This window comes from Theropithecus gelada, chromosome 17, assembly GCF_003255815.1.
Source record: "Theropithecus gelada isolate Dixy chromosome 17, Tgel_1.0, whole genome shotgun sequence".
In the NCBI taxonomy this organism is placed as follows: domain Eukaryota; kingdom Metazoa; phylum Chordata; class Mammalia; order Primates; family Cercopithecidae; genus Theropithecus; species Theropithecus gelada.
Genome location: NC_037685.1, coordinates 40,199,962 through 40,221,110, shown reverse-complemented (window position 1 = coordinate 40,221,110; position 21,149 = coordinate 40,199,962). Strand labels below are relative to the sequence as shown.

The 21,149-nt window shown below is 36.6% G+C and overlaps 1 protein-coding gene across 2 annotated transcripts in view; it reads left to right on the top strand.

Annotated features, from left to right (window-relative positions):
• NALCN (sodium leak channel, non-selective) overlaps positions 1–21,149 on the top strand; it is a 339,729-nt gene that overhangs the window by 259,510 nt on the left and 59,070 nt on the right. Inside the window, exons 18-19 of one of the 2 annotated variants that reach the window (XM_025364830.1) lie at positions 12,227–12,300; positions 20,260–20,346. In XM_025364830.1, coding sequence (XP_025220615.1) covers positions 12,227–12,300; positions 20,260–20,346 — 161 coding nt within the window. The remainder of the gene's footprint in view (positions 1–12,226; positions 12,301–20,259; positions 20,347–21,149) is intronic. The other variant, XM_025364831.1, reaches the window with a different exon arrangement.

The following is a 21,149-nucleotide window of genomic DNA, read 5'->3' as shown; positions in this document are numbered from 1 at the left end:
AGCACCCATTATTCATTTGCCATTCTCTGGGCTGTGGGAATTCAACAGTGAGCAAGCTGCGAACTGTACCCTTGAGAAGCTCATAGTCCAGTGGGAGGAGATGCACACACATGCGTGAAAGTAAAAAGTATTACTGGAACCATGAGGCAGAACCCCCTAAGTTCCCCTTACAGAAGAAACATGATTGATTGATAGAGGAAGAAAGCACCCCAGGCAGAGAGGGGCATATCTGCAAAGGTATGCAAAGCATCAGGTGCTTGATGTAACTGTTTGAGGGAAACCGGGTAGAAGAGTGATTCAGTGGTGCAGGTTCCAACCCTCATCAGTGAAGTAGAGATAATTCTCATTTTCAAGGTTTGTTGTGAGAATCAAATAATGTAATAATGTTAAATACCTAGCGTTGCACCTGGGCTAGCATATGTTCTGTGCCTCTCCAACCAGATAAGAAAGATTACTGTTATTAAACTGTACCATGAAGTCAGACTCAGCAAACAGACTTCTATTCATCAATTAGGACAAAAGACTTTTACATACATTTAACCTTCAGATGTAACAGTCTAGTCGAGTGCAATATATTAATTACTGATCAATTTCCTTATTGTACATGAATCTGATTTTTTTTTTAGAGTTTGATTTTTGTTGATATTTTAGTTGCTATCAGCATTGTCTACATAGTGTCTTCAAATCTGAAGAAGTAAGTTAAGTCATTCTGGAAAGATTTACTCTTCTGTTTTGTTGATTGTCATACAGCATTTTATAATGTTCTATGTGACTGTAGAGTGCTTGATAATTTGTTCTGGTAAATCCTCGCATAGCAAGTTACTCAGCCTGATCTATAATTTCCAGGATGAATGAATGTTCATTCACCTTAGAGAGAGAGAGAGAGACAGAGACAGAGAGAGAAGGAAAGAGAACAGCCTGTTTTCATCTTTAGGGCTTTTGCTCTCTTGAAAGAATTTTTTTTAAATAATGGCTTAGCATCTCTGCAGTACCATTCAAGATGTATCTCCAGGAAAAGAGTGACAGATGACATGATGCTACCATGTAACTATGGGTTGTATCTCAAAGGGAAGAATTGGTGTTCATCATGTCAAATATGAAAACTCTATACACTTCTCTCTAGCTTAAAAATGCTTTAGTAGATAATGGATTCCCAATTTAGCCACAATAATGGAAAGGAAATAAAAAGATGCATAATATAAAATCTAACCAATTTTTCTTCTTACTGGTCTTTGCAGTACATCCTCAAGCTAAAAACAAAGTATCTATGTGTGTGAGCACTCACCCTTTTGTCCAGCAATCATTTTTGCAGACCATTATATGCAAACAGTTTGCTGGGCCCTGAGTAAACAAACACACCTTTCTATCCTCAACTAACATAAGAGTAGGAATTCCCTCTCAATGGTTATTTTTGCAGAATATTTAATTGTGTAACCATTTTTAGGTTGGAATTATATATCAGCTGTTTGTATTCCTTAGTAAATGTTCATTGAGAGTCAAAAGTAAATCAGTCTAGGATTAAGAATTTTTTATAGGTAATATAAAAGAGTTTTAATCACATTTTCTATATTATGTACAAAAGAGGTATCAAGGAGTTAAGGCTGCTGCTAAATCTATCTTGGAAATTTACATTTTACTCTTCCTTTTAAACTTTTTCTTATTCCGAGTATAGTTTTACTTATAAATTTTCTCTTGTATTAAGTGTCATGCTAGTCTCAGTGTGTTGTATTTGCTGCTGATGATGGTGTTCAGTCCAAGTCCTGTTTCCTTGTGTTGCCACAGATTTTAAATTTGGAATTTCTACACCCATAATCCCAGCACTTTGGGAGGCCAAGGCTGGTGGATCACCTGAGCTCAGGAGTTCGAGACCCTCCTGGGCAACATGGTGGAACCCCATCTCTACTAAAATACAAAAAATTAGCTGAGCATGGTGGCACACACCTGTAGTCCCAGCTACTCGGGAGGCTGAGGCGTGAGAATTGCTTGAGCCTGGGGGCGGAGGTTGCAGTGAGCCAAGATCGTGCCACTGCACTCCAGCTTGGGGGACAGAGCGAGACTCCATCTCAAAATAAAAAAAAAAAAAAAAAGTGGAATTTCTAAATTCACAAACAGGTTAAAAGCATCTGACATTTACTCTAGAATCACAAGCCCACTCACCTTCTTTTGTCTGTGCAGATTTCCAATCTTTGCCTTCCTGTTTATATTAGATATAATCATAAAGTCATTTTGTCTTTTACTTTTGTAATTAAAATCTACCTAGCATATATTTATAGTTTATCATTAAATACTATATATTAAACCTATCTAAATTTGTTTCAATAATCAAAGATATTGCTTTTCCCTCATTTTTTGCACAACTAGTTTCATTATTTGATGTGTAAGATGTTAGACTTTTGACCACAGGGACCCCACGCTACTGTGTTAGTGGCCGAAGCATTGTCATAAAATTCAAGTGCAAAAATAATCAGATCAATTAAGTTTTAAATTGTTTAGTTTCTAATATTACAAGATGTTCCTATATATCAAGTTAGTTGATTCATTTCAGAATAAGCAGTCCCTCTTTGTAATTTTTACCTCATTCATATTTTTTATTTTCAAGAACTAACTACATTAAAATACATAAAACAGAAAAAGGAGTAAAAATTGAAAATAATATTTTAATATGAAAATTCAATTTTTGAATCTGAAATGAATTTAATTTTTGTCTAGCACTGTGCACCAACAATGCACAGTGCTAGACAATGAAAGAAAATGTAACAAACAAAGAATACGTTATCCATATCCTAAGGAGTTTACAATCTATTGGAATTCACAGAAAGATAAAAAGATGTTTCACACAGGGCAGGGATCAACTTGTACTGGGTGCCTTGGAGCCCAAAGGAAGGGTGAAGATTTAGCGTATGTGTGGCGTGCACACACGTGCACATGCAGGTTTATATGCATATTTTAACTCCTACACATAGTGTTTTTACAGAGTTCAGAACATATGATATTGAAATAACTTACAAGAAGAAATCTTGACCCATCGTCTAAAATTCTCTTTTCACAAAATTCTCATTTTAAGATACTCTTCAAAGCTTCATAACATGGCATTATAATGGTATTCACTTTTATATATATCCATAATCAAAATTTTAATCTTGCTGATGCTCACATTAATCACCTTTTAAAATTTTCTTTCTAAGCATAACGTCAATTCCAGAGAAAGTTTATTTTATAGAAACATCTTGCCAAACACATGATCTGTCGTATGCACTTTGGGATTTATTTTGAATTCATGGGTGCATGAAAATTCAACTACAGTCAAATGAGATACCACCTTCAACCCATGCAATTTTAAATAATTGCTTATTCCCAATTACTATATTTTATTTGGGAGACTTATTCAATAAAGTGACTCATTACAATAATTACACTACACCTTTCTAGCAGAAATGACATTCATCAAGCCGTATTCATTAGATGATGGTTTTGTGCCTTATGGTCATATGTTTTTATAATCACTTTCCCATTTATTATTAACCTGTTAATATTTTTAAAGTGAGAAAAGAAAAATGGAGCCACTCAAATTTTTCTCAGTCAGAAACAGAAATGTATTGTTAACATTGTAAATCAAAAAAACGACTGAATATTTATAATACTTGTGGTATGCTTTGTCAAATATATATTGATGGCTTCATTCTGAAGGTGGTTTCTAGGGTCAAGCTATGGTTCTTTAGTGCAGCATCTTTATGGGTCTAAGCAGTGCAGCATCCCAAAGGAATCTATATTCAAGATAGGTCTGTGGTTACTTCTGGGTGATCGAATTAATCAAATTAATATTCTGATTGATTGAGAGTTTTGATGGATCCCAGATTTTAAGGAATCAGTAAGTGTAAAATATAAAAAATGGATCATACTAGCTTTAAAGAGTTAGGAAATATATTGATCTCTCTCAGTGCTTCAGGGTCATTATACTGAAAATGAATTATACATATGTAGAACAAACAAAAAGTTGGTTAGTTTCGATTTTGCATTAGGATGTGAGAATAGCAAAAGTTTATAATATGTGTAAACCAAATATTTCAAGTCAAGCAGGTAATATTTTGTTATAATATAGTTTAGAAAATGCTTTTTTATACTAAGCCTAGTGACATTTTAGATAGACATCATAATGCAGTGAAAAGATTTTAACACTGAAGCTGCAGGATCCAGAGTTCTAGTAATAATTTTGCAATTTATTATCTGAGTGAACTTAGACAACTTAATTTTTATGAGTCTTAGATCTTTAATCTGGAAAAAAAGAGATAATAATACCTTACCTGCCTATGAGGATTAGTTTGAAGATTAAGTTTAAAATATGTGTATATCCCCTCAGCACAGATCAAGGAGCCAAGAAATACAGATGTAGAAGCTTTAAAATGTACATTTTTAAATGCGCAATGGGCATCTATAAAATTCTTCATTCAATGACTAGAGAATAACATTCTAATTCAAGAACACATGAATGATTTTTAAATGTAACCATTTACTATATCACAAGGACATCTAAACATATACACATCAATGTCCTAGAAAAGATAATATTTGACCAAAATGTAATAAAATCCAAAACCTAACAATAAGAAAATAACAACCACAAAAAAACCCTACACATTCAGAAATTTAAAACTACTTTCAAATAAGCAAAGAGGAAACACCAATGAAAATAAGAAAATATCTACAACTAAAAAATAATGAACAAAAGATACATCAAACTTGTGGGAAGTAGTTAATGGCATTTTTAGAGGAAAAAATATAGCCCTGAATGACTATCTAGTAAAGAAAGGCTTAACTTAATCTTCCAAGCATTCATTTCAAGAATTTAGAAAAATTAACCAAGAAAACACTAAGAGAGCAGAAAGAAAGAAATGATAAAGAGAAAAGCAGATATTCATCAAATGGAAGGAAAAGAAGTGATAAGTAATATCAACAAAATTGAAATTTTGATCTTTGGAAACAGTCATAAAATTGATAAATCTACTTCAAAATTCAAGAAAAAAATTAAGGAGCCTTCTTCTATAAAGATGACAGAGGCATTGGCATTGTTTTTTAATCTTGAATTCCCACATGAAAACAAAAAGAATACAGATATATCAAAACCCCAATTCTATAGTTAATATTTACCATAAAACTCGGTAATCCACAAACCCAAAATAAAAGCAAGTGTAGACAAACAAATAGCCACATGATTTGCATGCTATTAGTGTCTGTGGGAGGAAACCAAGCTTAGTTACATAGCATCCAGTGTTCATGGAACAGTAGAACATCTTCTTAGCTCCATTCTGAAATAAAAAATCCAGGAGCACAATCAAAATTGAACAAGCCAGGGACAAGAGTGATCAGGATAAAAGCAGAGCCAGACAAAATTTGCAGGGGGAGGAGGATTGGGAAACAGAGCTTGGAAATTCCAGAAAGAAAGCTACCATATTTGATCACTATATTAAAACAACAGAAGAGGAAACTCTGAAGTTAGAAGAGAAATACTAAACTGTTTGGGAAAGCTAATTTTGTATAAAAACGAGTAAGAGAAAATTATCAAAGCCAAATTCCTTGCAAGGGTTATTATAAGAAAAAAACAATGAGCAGAATACTGTCCCCGTAGACAAGGAAAGCAGCCCATAAAAATGTGCTCTAACCAGCTCAAACTGTAGCGTACTATTGAAAAATTAGTTAAAAGACATTAAAAATTACATCAGGATGAAATAGCTCAAAAGAAAAAGTTAGAAAAACTCAGAAATGAGGTGCCAGAACTCAGAAAAGTTATAAATTAAAGCAATGAAGACTGAACTAGAAGGAACATAAAGAGACCTCAGATGATTCAAAAGTGAGAAATAGAAAATGAGGAAGAGGAATTTTTTTTTAAATCAAAGAGAAATGAAAAAAAAGAGATGAAAATGGATTTGCAAGAAAAATGACAAATAGAAGAAAGTCAAAAGTCCAACATCTGCATTATAGGTGTCCCTAAGGAAGAAAAACCACAGCAAGAGAATAAAACGTGTACTAAACTTTCCTGAAACGTAAAAAGATTTGAAACTATATATTGACAGCACACACCTAAAAATATTGGAGTAAATGATTAAAAGCAATACATACACCAGACAAATGACAGGTCTTTAAATTAAAAAAAAAAAATGGTATCTAGCCCAAATAAGAACAAGTGATTTATAAAGGAAAGAACATTAGATTATCACCAGATTTTTCAGCAGCAATGCTTTATGTCAGAAGAAAGTAGAGTAACATATATAGGATGCCTAGGGAAAGAATATCTGAACCAGATTTTTTCCATCCTGAAAACTGACTTTCAACTTTCAAGGTCAGAGAAACTGCTTTCAGATCTAAGAATATGAGTAATGTAAGATACAAGTAATCTTGTTTCAATGAGCCTTTAATCTACTAAAAATCATGCCTCAGACAACCTAAATGAACTCCAAAAAGGACTCTTAAATCATTTGGCATAAAAATTCACATTCATATGTAAGGACTAAGACTACATAAAGATAACAGGAAGAGTAAAATATGTAACAATTATTTGTTCTAGTATGGATAGAGTACAGATATACAAATGAGGAGGTGAATGGGAAGAAGATATGCAAACCCTTAAGATATTCAGAAGTTTTCTTGGTTGTGTATTTTTATTCTGAGACTATTGTTTATGAAATGTAAAATAAAACTGAGTCACTATGAGACAATCTAATTCTGGCATCCCTTGTGCTCTTCATAATCAAGAGTGCTCTTTGTGGAGAAAAAAGGGGAGACATAGATATCATATAGAAAAGCTTAGGTAAAAATAAAAATCCTAAGGAAAAGGTGGCATGTATATACCATGGAATGCTACACAGCCATAAAAACGAATGAGCTCATGTCCTTTGCAGGAACATGGATGAAGCTAGAAACCATCATTCTTGGCAAACTAACACAAGAACAGAAAACCAAACACTGCATGTTCTCAGTCATAAGTAGGAGGTGAACAATGAGAACATATGGGCACAGGGAGGGGAACATCACACACCGGGGGCCTGTCAGGGGACAGGGTGGCAAGGGGAGGGATAGCATTAGGAGAAATACCTAATATAGATGACGGGTTGATGGGTGCAGCAAACCACCGTGGGACATGTATACCTATGTAACAAACCTGCACGTTCTGCACATGTAACCCAGAACTTAAAGTATAATTTAAAAAAAAAAAAAAAAAAAAAAATCCTGGGTCCTGAATTTAAATTGAAAACATCAGAATAAACCCAGGCAAAATCTTTGAAACAGTGACCAACTCCATAGCAGTGAGCGTCTGTGGACTCTAGATATGTTCCTGAAACACCGTTTTCCAATTTTTCAATAAGTAAACCAGGGCTTCTTGAAGAAAATGATTGATTTTGAATAGGAAGTGTACAAGATGACTTTGGAGCGTCTTGTACTAGGAACAAGGAAGCTTTGTCAAAGACAATGAGGGCCATATAAAAAGAATCTATGGACTGACCAACTTGAAAAACTCCCAGTAAGCACAGTAGAGATAATGTGACTTAGAGTAAGATTGGTAATTAACATGGACTGAAATCCATTAAACATCAAATATGTTTAAATCTTGAGTTCATCATGACATTTTAAAAACAGTAATTGGTTACCTTGAGAGGATGATACAAAATCAATTAACCATATAAAATTAATAAGTAAAAGTCGATAATCAAGCATTTATCTTGGCTTTTCCATACCAATTTTGCTACTGGGTAACCAAATAATACAGGAGGGAAAGCACCTCATTATAAAACTATCCCAACTAATAAAAATAAATGACAATTTTGCAAACTGAAGTCAATGGATCTAAGAAATGAACATCAAGACCCGTAACATCACAAAAAGAAACACACACGCTCTGGTCCTTTCGATGGAAGAATCTGATGCCACCTATGGCCTTGCCAAAGGGATGAAACCAGAGTCTGTCTGATGAAACCTCTGGAACCAGCTGCCAATTTTCAGGAAATAGAAGACAGAAGAACGTGTTGAACTGTACCAAGAGTGTACTTTCGGCAAAATCCAGACTCTCTTGGCTGGGTGCGGTGGCCTACTCCTACAATCCCAGCATATTGGGAGGCCACGGCAGGAGGATTGCTTGAGTCCAGGCATTTTAAGACCAGCCTGTGCAACATGAAGAAACCCCATCTCTTTTTTAAAAATATTACTTAGCTGTATGTGGTGGCTACTCAGCTACTCAGAAGGCTGGGACGGGAGGATCGCTTGAGCCCAGGAGGTCAAGACTGCAGTGAGTCATGATAATGCCACTGTATGCACTCCAGCCTGGGTGACAGAGTGAGACTCTGTCAAAAAAAAAAAAAAAATCCAGACTCTCAAAAACTACAGGTCGAATGGCCCAGGTTTCTCTGTTTTAAGGGGAAAAAAGAGTAACATGTACATTAATTAGAAGACATTGCCAAAAAATCAGCAAGATTCATACATTGGAATGTTTTTCAGGTCCAAATTATTCAATCACAAATAACTCTATGGAAATTGACTTGAAGTTTTGAATTATGTGTTAAAGTATATAATTCTGGAAACGTGTTTTAACTTAGAAGTTCAAGACTTTAAAAATATCTCTATATTGTGATAATTTAAATTTAATTTACTTGTTTTGAGTTATTAATCCTGTCAAATAATTGTTATCTGAGGCAGTTGGATGTTTTCAGTTTACAAACAAAACCAAAGAAAATCTTTTTCAATGAATCTTTGACTTTTTTCAAAGTAAACTCTTTGTAATTACATCATTCATCTCCTTCCTTTGTATTCCCACATCTCTAATATGTTTAGATCCAGAATGAGCAATTACTCCTTTCATAGCTGTAATTTACAATTTCAGATCTGAAATTACTTATCATGAAATGGATCTCTGTATTCTTTGTTTTGCTAATTATTTCAGGTGATTGTCAATAGCTTTTAGAGCCAGAAGAGGGCACTGCAGAGCAGTGTAGCTCTGAGTTTTTGCGACTAGCACAGTCTAAGAATGCCCTTTGCCAAAAAAATGTGCAAAGCTTTACTATAGAAGTAAGAAAATAAGAAGGGAATAACTAGATAATCACTATAGGCCTTCTTTATTTAGTAGAAAAAAAGAAAGTATATAACCATCTGAATACATATCTAGGACATCAAATATAATATCAAATATATATATGTATAAATAGATGAAAGAAGACATATATATGTATGTGTGTGAATCCTTTCCTTCTTTTAAGAACATCCCAAAGGCCGGGTGCGGGGGCTCACACCTATAATCCCAGCACTTTGGGAGGCCGAGGTCGGTGGATCACTTGAGGTCAGGAGTTCGAGGCCAGCCTGGCCAACATGGTGAAACCTCGTCTATGCTAAAAACACAAAAATTAGCCAGTGTGGTAGTGCATGCCTGTAATCCCAGCTAATGGGGAGGCTGAGGCCACGAGTATTGCTTGAACCCAGGGGGCGGAGGTTGCAGTGGGCAGGGATCACGCCACTGCCCTCCAACCTGGGCAACAGAGTGAGACTCTGTCTCAAAAAACAGAACAAAACAAAACAAAAGAACATCCCAAAGCTAAATCTGATGTTTCTCTGTTGCAATATTTATTCTCCTGCTACCTCTGGCTTTAGTTATAAAAACAGTTCTCAAGTACTCCCTTGTGTGGATTAATACTGTATTTTGTCTTAGATCAAGTTCAGGACAAAGGCCATTTAGTAGCCTTTTAGCAATCTTGTTCAGGGCAGAAATCATTTAGGCAATAGTGTACCAGGTATTATCCCAAAGGTTTTTCCTAACATGAAATTGCAGGGGCAGTAGATAAGTGACTGGATTCAGACTCTCATCTTCCACTGAGGGAAAGACAACTAACACATGTCTTTGTCCTTTCAAGACGAAATAAGAGTTGTGGGATCTGGAGGCCTCTCTTAAAACTCACTGTCGCAGGGCCTCTGTGCCTGGGTCTGCCTCAGGACTATGTGTGTTCTTAGGTGTCTAAAGAGCAGATGCACCATGATGATGGGGCCACCAGCTGAGTCTTCCATCTCCAAAAGCAGCTCCAAGCAGCTTTCCTTAGGAGCTGAGCTTTCAACTCAGAGAGGTTAAATCCATGCCAAAAGTCAACTCTTGGCCAGGCACCGTGGCTCACGCATGTAATCTCAGCACTTGGGGAGGCTGAGGTGGGTGGATCACAAGGTCAGGAGTTCAAGACCAGCTTGGCCAATATGGTGAAACCCCGTCTCTACTAAAAATACAAAAATCAGCCGGGCCTGGTGGTGGGCACCTGTAATCCCAGCTACTTGGGTGGCTGAGGCAGGAGAATCGCTTGAACCTGGGAGGCAGAGGTTGCAGTGAGCCGAGATTGCGCCACTGCACTCCAGCCTGGATGACAGAGCAAGACTATCTTAAAAAAAAAAAAAAATTATGCCAAAAGTCAACTCTTTCAGGAGGGGAGAAGTAGGGAAGTTTCATGATTCATCATTGGAAATAGCATATATGTGCTACCAAGAAAATGGAATTTCCAAATGGATGGTATCCACTCTTGTCTCCTTGTCCACACATTAATTTTTCTCCTAAGAATTCTCGTGAATCATGAAACCAATTCAGTTTTTTCATTTTTGAACAGAAAAATGAATGAACCAACTTTCCTCATGAGGGGGAAATTGCCAGTATGTTCAGTGATGCTGATCTTTATTACATATTTGCTGTAAAATATGAAAAGTGGATTGCTAGTTTTGATGTTATCCAGGTTATCATTTGTGACTAAAAAGACCTGTTTGTTACTCTGGTTCTTCTCCACTATGGCTTTATGAACACATTGGTTGACATTATAGCATTTGTTCACAGCTTTGTTTGTAGAATGGGGTGCTGTGAGTTTGTACCTCCACATACCTAACCCTTGTTGAAAAGAAACTAACTGGGTGGTCTATTTTTACTGAGTACAGAGTTTTCTGTCTTCCGAAGGTTTTCTTTCCCCGCTCAACTTTGAAACACAGGATGCCCTGGAGGGCTTCTTGCCTGGTTTCAAGATCTGGCTAGCACAGCACTTATACAGGTAGTTTGCACCAAATTAACTTGCCCTGTGCACACATGTCCACTTCAGTCCTTCACCCAGCGCCGCCTTTGCCTCTAGGACCCTTAGCCTTCCTTCAAGACCCAGTATAACCTCCACTTTTTCAGTGAAGCCTTTGCCGACTAGTCCAGACTCGCTGTTCCACCTCAAAGAGCTCCAGCCCCTCTCATTTGTTTTTTCTCTTCTACGTATCATCTAGCGCTGTGCCATCTACTGCACTGTACTTGTCACTGATGATCTCATGTGTCCTACCCTCGTCTTCCTATCTAGGCTATTCCCTACTAGAAACCAAGAACTCCAAATTCTATTTACCCTAAATCTCCTATGGTCACTAATACCATGCTAAGTACTCAGTAAATCTAATCTATTAATCTATTGATCAAAATGAACAAGTTTCAATTACTATCTTCAGTCTGACTACTGGAGTTACACTTTCCAGTTGTTTATTATTTGTTCTAGTTATTTATTATTGTAAATCTATTTATTACGTATTATTATGGGAACATAATGGCCCATGTCCCTGTTTTCTCTTTGCCCTTCTTCTGCCTGCTCTAACTCCTTGTACGCCTTCCACCAATCTAACATCTGCAACTAGTAAGCCACACAGAACTGACCTTGGGGAGTGTATCTTTGAATTTATAGTCAGCATCCAGGATGGTTTTCTCCTTAGTTCTCTTCTCTGGAGTGATTTTATCATCGCCAACTAGGAAGCAAGCTTGAATGCCTGTTTGGTTCATTCCCCATGCCTGCAAGCAAAGCAACTCCTAAACTCATTGTTCAGATTAGTGTGAGATTCCAGGCCAAGAACCTGCAGCAGACATAATATGGATTAGAGAACAATGCACTAATCAAAGACAAATAAGGAGTCCAGTATGAGGGTCAATATTAAAGTCTTTGGAAACTGAAAAGTTTATTCAGACGAAGGCCATTATCAGAGTGAGGCACAGCCAATGCACCACCCGTGGCTGGGACGTGGCGCCCCACAAGTTTGTTCATGGTACTACCCAAATAAAAGTAAAAATAGAATCGTCAGTCGTATGATGATGTTTTAGCCAAAGATATTCATGTTTCATGTTTTAACAATGTCATCTATTGAATGATTTGACAGTATATTATTTCTTAACATTCCATAACTAAAGTCATACTTTTATCATTTTCAGCTTCGCAAGTCTGTTTTCAGCATCAGGGCAAGGAACCTTCTAGAAAAGGAGACCGCAGTCACTAAAATCTTAAGGTAACACCAATTAATGTTGACACATATTTAAACACAAGTGGGATTATATTAAACAAAAAACAGCTTTTTGAAAAATGAATTAATGTTCTGGGCCTCAGCATATACTTTCTGCCAGAAAGTAGATTTGAGTATCTATATACTTATAAATAATATAAAAGACATTATTAATGTCATTTCTAAAACTATATATATTTTATTAGCTCAGTAGGCCTTTCTTTCAAGTATTTAAACATAAATGATAAGTATAAACATTGGCCAAAAGGTGAAAGTAACTTACTGTTATTTTTAACAGTTTTATATCTTTTGTGATATGTAAAGGAGAAATCACAATCTGAAGGATAAATGGTGAAAGAGCAAACGCTTTCATTATAGTTCATTACACTATTAAGAACACATCTATTAAAAATCTGGAAAGAATAAAAAGTATACCCATCCTAGAATGCCTATGAAAACATATACTTTTCATGCTACTTTCTAGAAGATACCCTGAAATGAAGTATCAATGAGAAAATTAAGCAACCCGCTTGAGTATTTTATAAGACGGTATGTTATATTATAGAGTAGCATGATGAGTATAAAAACACATAAGCATTTGGAATATCATGTTTTGGTACATATATTACATAGACATGTGTAAATGACACAACTCAAGATTGGGAGCTGGAGGTAGGATCGCTCGCAAGGCGAGTGGACAGATTCATGCCAGGAAGTCCCCTGCAAACCTGTGGTGAGTGGTAAGGAGTTCTAGCTCCCCTCTACTAGCTTCATTACTAGGTATAGACATTAAAGCTTTCTCTCCAGATGCATGTTACTATAACTTGGAAGACTGTGTGAGGAAATAAAGCTTAGTATATATGATCTTTAAAACTATTCTAACTTTATAATACTACCTAAAATTTGTGTGCAAATAAAATTCCTAACTAATCAAGACAGTGTTTCTCTCTATATTGGCTGGCATTCATGCATAGAGTTAAGTTTGTGTTGGAGTAGCTGTTATAAGATGAAAATAAGTATTTCTAGGGCTTGTGTATTATCACCACAAAATGTGATGAGATAAACAGACAAGGTCTCATCGAAATAGACAACCTGCCTCCCAACTTAGGCTTGCTCCTGACTGGCTGGTAACTCCATCCTGGTATTACTATCAGATCATGCAGTGAGGCTGGCCTTGAACCACACATGTTACATCAGGATCATGATTCCAGCTACATGTACACCAGACAAGTTCATGGGTAGGGTTCTACAGCAATGCTGATCCACTCACTAAAAAGAGAAATTCACCCTCAAGCCAGAAACTACCTACAAGGACATCATAATTCTTAGTCTGCATTGAGAATCTGCCTGACAAGTCAGGAACTACAGGGACATTACTCATGTTTCCAGAGCCACTGCCTTGCAGTGTAAATGGGCTTTCTGTGTCAATGAGTTCCCAGAGACTTTCTGAGGCAGATGCAGAAACAGATACTTGAAAGGAAGCTATTTCCAGACCTCATCTCCCTAGGAACTCTTTCTTAAAACTCATCTGTCACTTTACCTTTTTCACCCTCCTGTCCTTATTTACCCCTCTCTCAGTTTACAAAAGAAAGGTGAAACTCTCACTCATCCAGAAACTATGGTGTGTATTAATCTGGGATGTAAAAATCCTCTGGATTGCCAAGCAAAAAGACCGTTCCCACCTGGCTTTCTCCAAAAAGAAGGTCCCATGGGGCCATGCCTTATTATTTATCCAGGTAACCATGGGGCCATGCCTTATTATTTATCCAGGTAACCATGGGGCCATGCCTTATTATTTATCCAGGTAACAATTTTATGGATAACTTCCTTCCCAAAGCTATCTACCTTAGAGTTAGGCCTTAGAAACAATGTGATTGTCACAAGGGCATGTGGTTACATGTTGTTTGAATTGAAAAATAAAGTCAGACTTTTTCTGACAGATTCAGCTGATTGGTTCAACAGTGAAAACTGATTTAATAAGCGCCCAATGAATTGAATAGATTGGATGGCTGAGAGTCTCCAATTTATTCTCAAAATTATTTTCAAGCACAAACACAATAATTACTAGAATTGCTAGAAATTACATTCTTCTATTTAACATGATACAAGAGGAATATAGTTGCTGATTTTTAAATATACAGAAGTGTTTTTGTTTTTTCAATTATATAATGCACATGAGCAATATTTTTTTTTTTTTTTTTTTTTTTTTTTTTTTGAGTCAGAGTCTTGCTCTGTCACCCAGGCTGGAGTGCAGTGGCGCAATCTCGGCTCACTGCAAACTCCGCCTCCCAGGTTCACGCCATTCTCCTGCCTCAGCCTCCCAAGTAGCTGGCGCCTGCCACCACGCCTGGCTAATTTTTTGTATTTTTTAAGTAGAGACAGGGTTTCACCATGGTCTCGATCTCCTGACCTCATAGTCCACCCGCCTCGGCCTCCCAAAGTGCTGGGATTACAGGTGTGAGCCACCACGCCCGGCCTATGAGCCATATTTTTAAGACTATCAGGAAATATAGACCCCTCTAACTTGCTCAACAATAGTGTAGTTTAGGGGATACTCAACAGCCAATAATACTTTACTACAGCCCAGCATACTACAAAATGAGAGGCAGCGCCCTAAAACTACCTGAGTTATATCACCTTGTGAAACTCAGGAAATAAAAAGCCATAATTTGAAAAAACAAAAGACCTTAGAATTTTTAAAAATACCAATTTGATTTTGGAAAGCCATTTTGCTTTTTCTTCTGTGCGAATGGTTTCTTCATTGCTTCTACACTAGTTTCTGCATGAATTAAGGGCAAGTGCAAAAACTCAAACTGATATTTTAGGAATACTTATCTTTTCACCACTAATTGTAGTAATAGTAATGGCAATGATACCATACCTTCATTATAATGTGATCCATCAGTTAAAAAGTCAAGAATAGATTGGGTCCATGTCAGTGAGTGTTTGTATCGTTTTATACTGCTTTTCAAGGAACAATAACAGCTAAAAGGAAAAAGAAGAGGGGGAAAAAGAATTTTTTTTTACAAAAAAAGGAAAATATTTGCAGTAACCTCAGGACAATTGCTTTGAATAACCTTCCACAAAATTGGGAAGGAGAAAAAGCTCTCCACCACTTTATCAGTGTCTTTTTACTGCCTCTAGAGACTCCTCTCTCCTAGGCTCCAACCTTGCTGTCCATTAAACTCTGCCAGGGTTCCTGGATAACTTAGCAGTGGGGTCTCCCAGGACCATTTGCATTTTGAAAGAAGGCTTTTAAAAAATGAAAGGGCTTTTAAGACAAAGAGGATGCAGATTCCATCTTTGAATAGATGGGTCTACCTAGATATAAATAAAAGAAGTCTGGCAGAGACTGCCGTTTTAGTGTTCTATCCCTCTTAACTTTCTAGGTGTTTTTATTTTCATAGAATTATTGTCTTTAGTCTTATCCAAGAGGTTCATCGCCAGGGAGGTAAGTAACAGCAGTATAGGGAGGCTTGAAAAAGAGACCTGAGCTAGATCATTGTGGCAAACATCACAGGTTGACATTCGTCCTAATTTGTGTGCAGATAGAGATAAATCACAAAAACCTTAAATCCAGAGTGATATAAGAAGTGTAAGTTTTTATGAAGTATTAGCATATTGAGATAACTTTCCAAAAAATAACAAATATTTGGGAAAAAATAAAGCAACTCCTTGACTTAAGGTTTCTGGAGGCCTGGCTGTGTAAACAGGCAATTAATTTCAATTCTCAACCCTCTTGTCCATTCCATGGGAGCTAGGAGGAGGCGATCTTCAGGGCCCTTCCAGTTCTACTGTAGGATACTGGACTTGGTGTTAAATCCCCCTTGACTGGCATCAAGCTTCTCTGTAACATTGAACGACTCACTAATCTGACCCTCAGTTTTCTGATCTACCTTAAAAAGGTTGTCTGAATAATCTATTGACCAAGCAAAGTGAAATTTAATACTTATTCCAGTAAGGGAAACTGCCACTTTGTTTTCATAATGTCTCAGAAGGGATAGGTCAGAGGTGGATATATGTAAGGTTTTGGGTTTGGGTTTCAGTGTTTGGAGGATGGAGGTCTATTTGAGATTGGGCAGAATTCTTGGTATGAGTTGAGGAGTATTGAAGATGCCTGATGTGGACAAGTAATAGTTACTGTTCTGAAGATGGCAGTGCTGTGGTTGAGGACCAGGAAGGGAAAGTGACTTGCCTGGTGCCTCTCCACTGCTTTCCATGTTCTTTCCCTCGGCTTTGGTTCAACATCTGAGTAGTCCATTCTTTACAGGGAGTTTGCCCTTCTGTTTTCATTCTCCTTCTTGACTTGGGTGATCTAAGAGAAGAAAAGCAAATGGTGACCTTATGATGTCCTCTTCACATATGAAATTTATTTTTTTGTGTGTGCCTTTTAGATTTTTAACCAGACACAACTGTAACAAACAAATACAACTGATTTTTATAGTGTTTTTTTTTTTTTTTAAGTTTTGGATTGATCCCCATTGGGTAGAGTCTTGACAAAACATCCTAATGAATACCAATTATTTGTATGTGACTAGCTTGACCAGTTGAGTGACCTATTGTCTGGAGAAACGGGTTGGTTGGCCCAGCAGTCTATAGTTCAGATAAATGAATTTGGAGGAAGTGCCTGAAATCAACAATGAAGTTGCTGACTGGTTAACAGCTTTACCTTCCTGGACAAGTCAAGTCATATTGATGCAGAGCCCTCAGCTCTCAGCCCTGGAAATTAAGCTGGAAAGCTGCCAGGGGTCTTAGTTCTCAGGGGGGACCCACATTTCCAAATATCCATCTTCCATTTGAAACAGGATCCACATTATTCTAGCAGAAAGTATGTTATATACATTACTATGAACAGGAAATTCCAGCCCACAGAGGAAGAAGTCTTTCAGAGAGGAAGGGCCCTAGAGCCTGAGGTATGTGATTCACAGGTAGAATCACCCATTTCTATGTATAATCATCTTTAATTCATGTTGTTGTACTTTTTAAAATTAATTGATGTTTTGAGAAATAGAAATGAATTTTTAATATATTTTAGAACTCTTTGATGAGAAAAAAAAAAGTGGGCCATTTATACAGAACTTGAGGCTACCGGCCCATGCTAAAATGCAGATGATTCACTTGGCACAAACAGGCATCTGTGTCATTGTTTTATAAGACTTATCTGAAGAGGACTGTGAGAGAGAGGATGTTCCACTACCTGAATTATAAAATCCAAGATTGCTATTAAATTTGTTGTTCTCACTTAGACTATATCATTCAGCTCCACTAAGGAAAGCTTCTTTTCAAAAGGCAGTGACCTTTTCTCTGCATCAGGCGAAATCAAAAACAAATAGCAATGTGCTTTCAAAAGCGTCACTACCTTTGTTGAGATTTCCTCTCATTCAAAGCCCTGAAATTGAGCAGAAATGCATTATCATTCCTGCAAGGCTGAATGAATAGAGAAATGTCAAAATAATTAAACATTTTACATTATTTTAGAAAGTTCCATCTTTTTGTGGTTGGCCATGAGTACCTCCTTAGCGAGGACAGTATCTTTATAACCTTTCGAATGCTCAGTCTCACATGATGTTTGCATTCTGACATTTGGTTTTATAACGTAACTTTTTTTACTATGCACTTATATTAATAATTGTTTAAGTCTTAAGGAATAGTCCTTAATGCTACTTAATACAGAAATTAAATGGATTTAATAAAAGACATAGAGTTAGTATTTCTCTTATTCATCATTTTAGAAGAATCATTTAATGACTATAAATACAATATACTACTTACATATATAAAAAATCACTATGTATTTATTAATCTGCAGTTATGTAAATGACATTAGCTGGATTTCTTTCCTGAAAGAAAGTGCCCCTAAGAATTCACGCATTCACTCAAGAAATATCTCTGTAGTGTCTTTCACATGCCAGGCATTTCACACCATTTGCTTTTTCCCATTTGGAAAGTTCTCCTTTCATAATTATTGTTCCATAGGTTAGCCAGCTATTCAGCAACTTTGGATAAGGTCGTGTTATTTCTCTGCAGCTCTGCACTCTGGGCAGAACTAGCAAGACACCCTTTACGCTACTGGAAGGGCCCGAGTGCCTTACAGCGTCCCCTAGACCTTTGAGCTGGGCTCCTCAGTGGAAAGGCAAGGTGCTGGACTGACCCTACAGATGAGAGAAAGGACAGAGACCCTTGCAGCCTAGGGTTTGCGGCAACCCCTGAGATAGCAGCGATTTTTTTATTAGCATTTGGTATGAATAATCCCAAGTTTTAAGAAAATAGAGTATTGAAAATGAATGTCATAAATATTTATCTTTGTAATTCTATTAAGCCTGGCTGCTTATTGTTGGCTTTTTCTTAAGGTTTTCCTGACACTTAAAAACTCTAGTAGGTTAGTTGAAAGACTATTTGGAAATAAACTAAGTAGATAGACGAAAATTAACTGTATTCAGACAACCATAAACTAAGGAGACAAGATGTGTAGGCATATGTTTTTGCATAAAACATAAAATAGTAAATATTTAAAAGTGGCAAAATATAACTAAAACAAAAATAATATAAATACATTTTTAGATAGTACCTGATTTGTGGTAATCAAAATACATTTTATGAGATAGCATATGATTTATAGATTGTTTTTGGATAAACCCAAAAGTGATGATAATAGTGTTATGGATTAGAAGGGCTACTATTGAGTTTTACCAAACAGATGTGGGAGGATTTTTTTAATAGAGTATTTTTTGAACAGTTTTAGGTTTGCAGCAAAATACAGCAAAGGTACAGAGATTTCCCATGTACCTTCTGCCCCCACGCAGGCAGTCTCCCCAGCTATCAACATCCCCATCAGAGTGGTACAGTTGTTACAATTGATGAACCTACACTGTCACCTCACTATCACCCCAAGTCTGTAGTTTACACTAGGGTTCACTCCTAGAGTAGTACATTCTGTGGGTTTGAACAAATATGTGAGGACGTATATCTACCATTATAATATCATACAGAGTAATTTCAGTGCTCTAAAAATCCTCTGCGCTCCACCTATTCATTCCTCCCTCCCCACAAACCCTGGCAACCAATGATCTTTTTACTGTTTCCACAGACATAGAAATGAACATAGAAATACATAGATATGTGTCTCCATAGACATGCATTGATGTTTATGGCAGCTTTATTCATAATTGCCAAAACTTGGAAGCAACCAAGATATCCTTCAGTAGGAGAATGGATAAGCAAACTATGGTACATCCAGACAGTGGAATAATTATTCAGCACGGAAAAGAAATGAGTTATCATCATGAAAAGACATAGTGTAAACATCAATGCATGCTACTGAGTGAAAGAAGTCAGTCTGAAAAGTCTACATACCATATGATTCCAGCTATATGGCATTCTGGGAAAGATAAAACTATGGAGACAGGAAGATATTTTAACAAGGTCTTTCTTTTGTTATTTTATCACCGGAGAGTAAAGTAGTAAAGAAAAAATGGAATACATATCTGCTGAAAATTGGCCAGTGCAGTTTCTGCAACATTTACAAAATCTCACTTCCTTATTGTAGTAAAAAGTTCAGCCTTTGCATTGTAATCTGCACATTTCTGAGTCAGTAGTTGGGTTACTAAATTTGAAGCCCAGTGAATGATGCGGGGTTGCAGACATTTTTAATGCTGAAATTTAATAGATGCACTAAAGGCATGGATTTCTCATGAGTTAATTTTTCTTTTTTGTTTATAGTATGGGTATAAGTGCATAAGATAAAGACATTCAAGGTTTATTTTATTTTCTGCCTACAATGAAGTTCTGGTCGCCCATGTATTTACATGCCTTTCTATGAAAACATTTTTGTGAATAACACAAGATTGGGAAGAACTAACCCGCGGTTGCTATGAAAAAGCCAGATCCACTTACTCGGGACAGGGCTGACTCACAAAGGAGTGGGGTATCCACTAGGATAAAAATGCAGCTTTTTCCTCATCTCAGCAAGAGGCCATTACCGACGAGCTCACCCATTAGCATCCGCTGTTGTCTCTACTTGGGAAGATCACATTGTCACTCTAGTGGAGTCAGGTAAGAGCCATTTCCAGGAAATACTCATTATCTATTCTCTTAGTTATACAGTCATAGTTTTACATAATTACCACTGAAAGACCATTTTCCTGTTGTCTGCTAATGTGATTACATTACATTAACCAACCTCGGATAATACTTTCAAATGTATTACTTGTGGAGTTCAAGATTTGAGCAAAATCCCTCAAATGGAATGCTCTGCAAAGTTATACTGCCGTTCCTTCAGATGGTAATTACATTTAATACCAGATGGCATTGTGTAATCTAACTTTTCTATAATGAGTGAAAGTAATTCGAAGACTCATAGGCCTCTCCCTTTCATTACAGAATGTATAGGCTTTTCCCACACCCTTGTTCTGGGACATTAAGAAAGAAGACATGGAGACAAAGAAGAAACGAACCGGGGACCCCCTGCTACTGTGTCTATAAACAACTAGTGGTGTTTAAAGGCTAATAAAGCTCCAAAGATCTCTCTTATAGCCATAATCTTTGGGCCAATTTTAAAATATTTTAGATGGAGAAATGTCAAGAAAAATAGAGACAATTTCAAGACATGATTCTCTTTCCCCAACCTCCATAAAAGATTATATATATATATGGCTGTCATATAAGGAGCAATTGAAATTCCACAGCACAAAGGCAATGCAGGGGGAAAAAAAAGGATCAATCTTTCATATTTTTTTTTCTCAAAGGCTTGGCAAGAAACCAGGGGTAATATTTTTGCAACTGGGAATGTGTGTTTGCTGAAGAATATTCCCACATTTGAATCATCCTCAGGGGTCCTCATCTTGTTTTACTTTCAA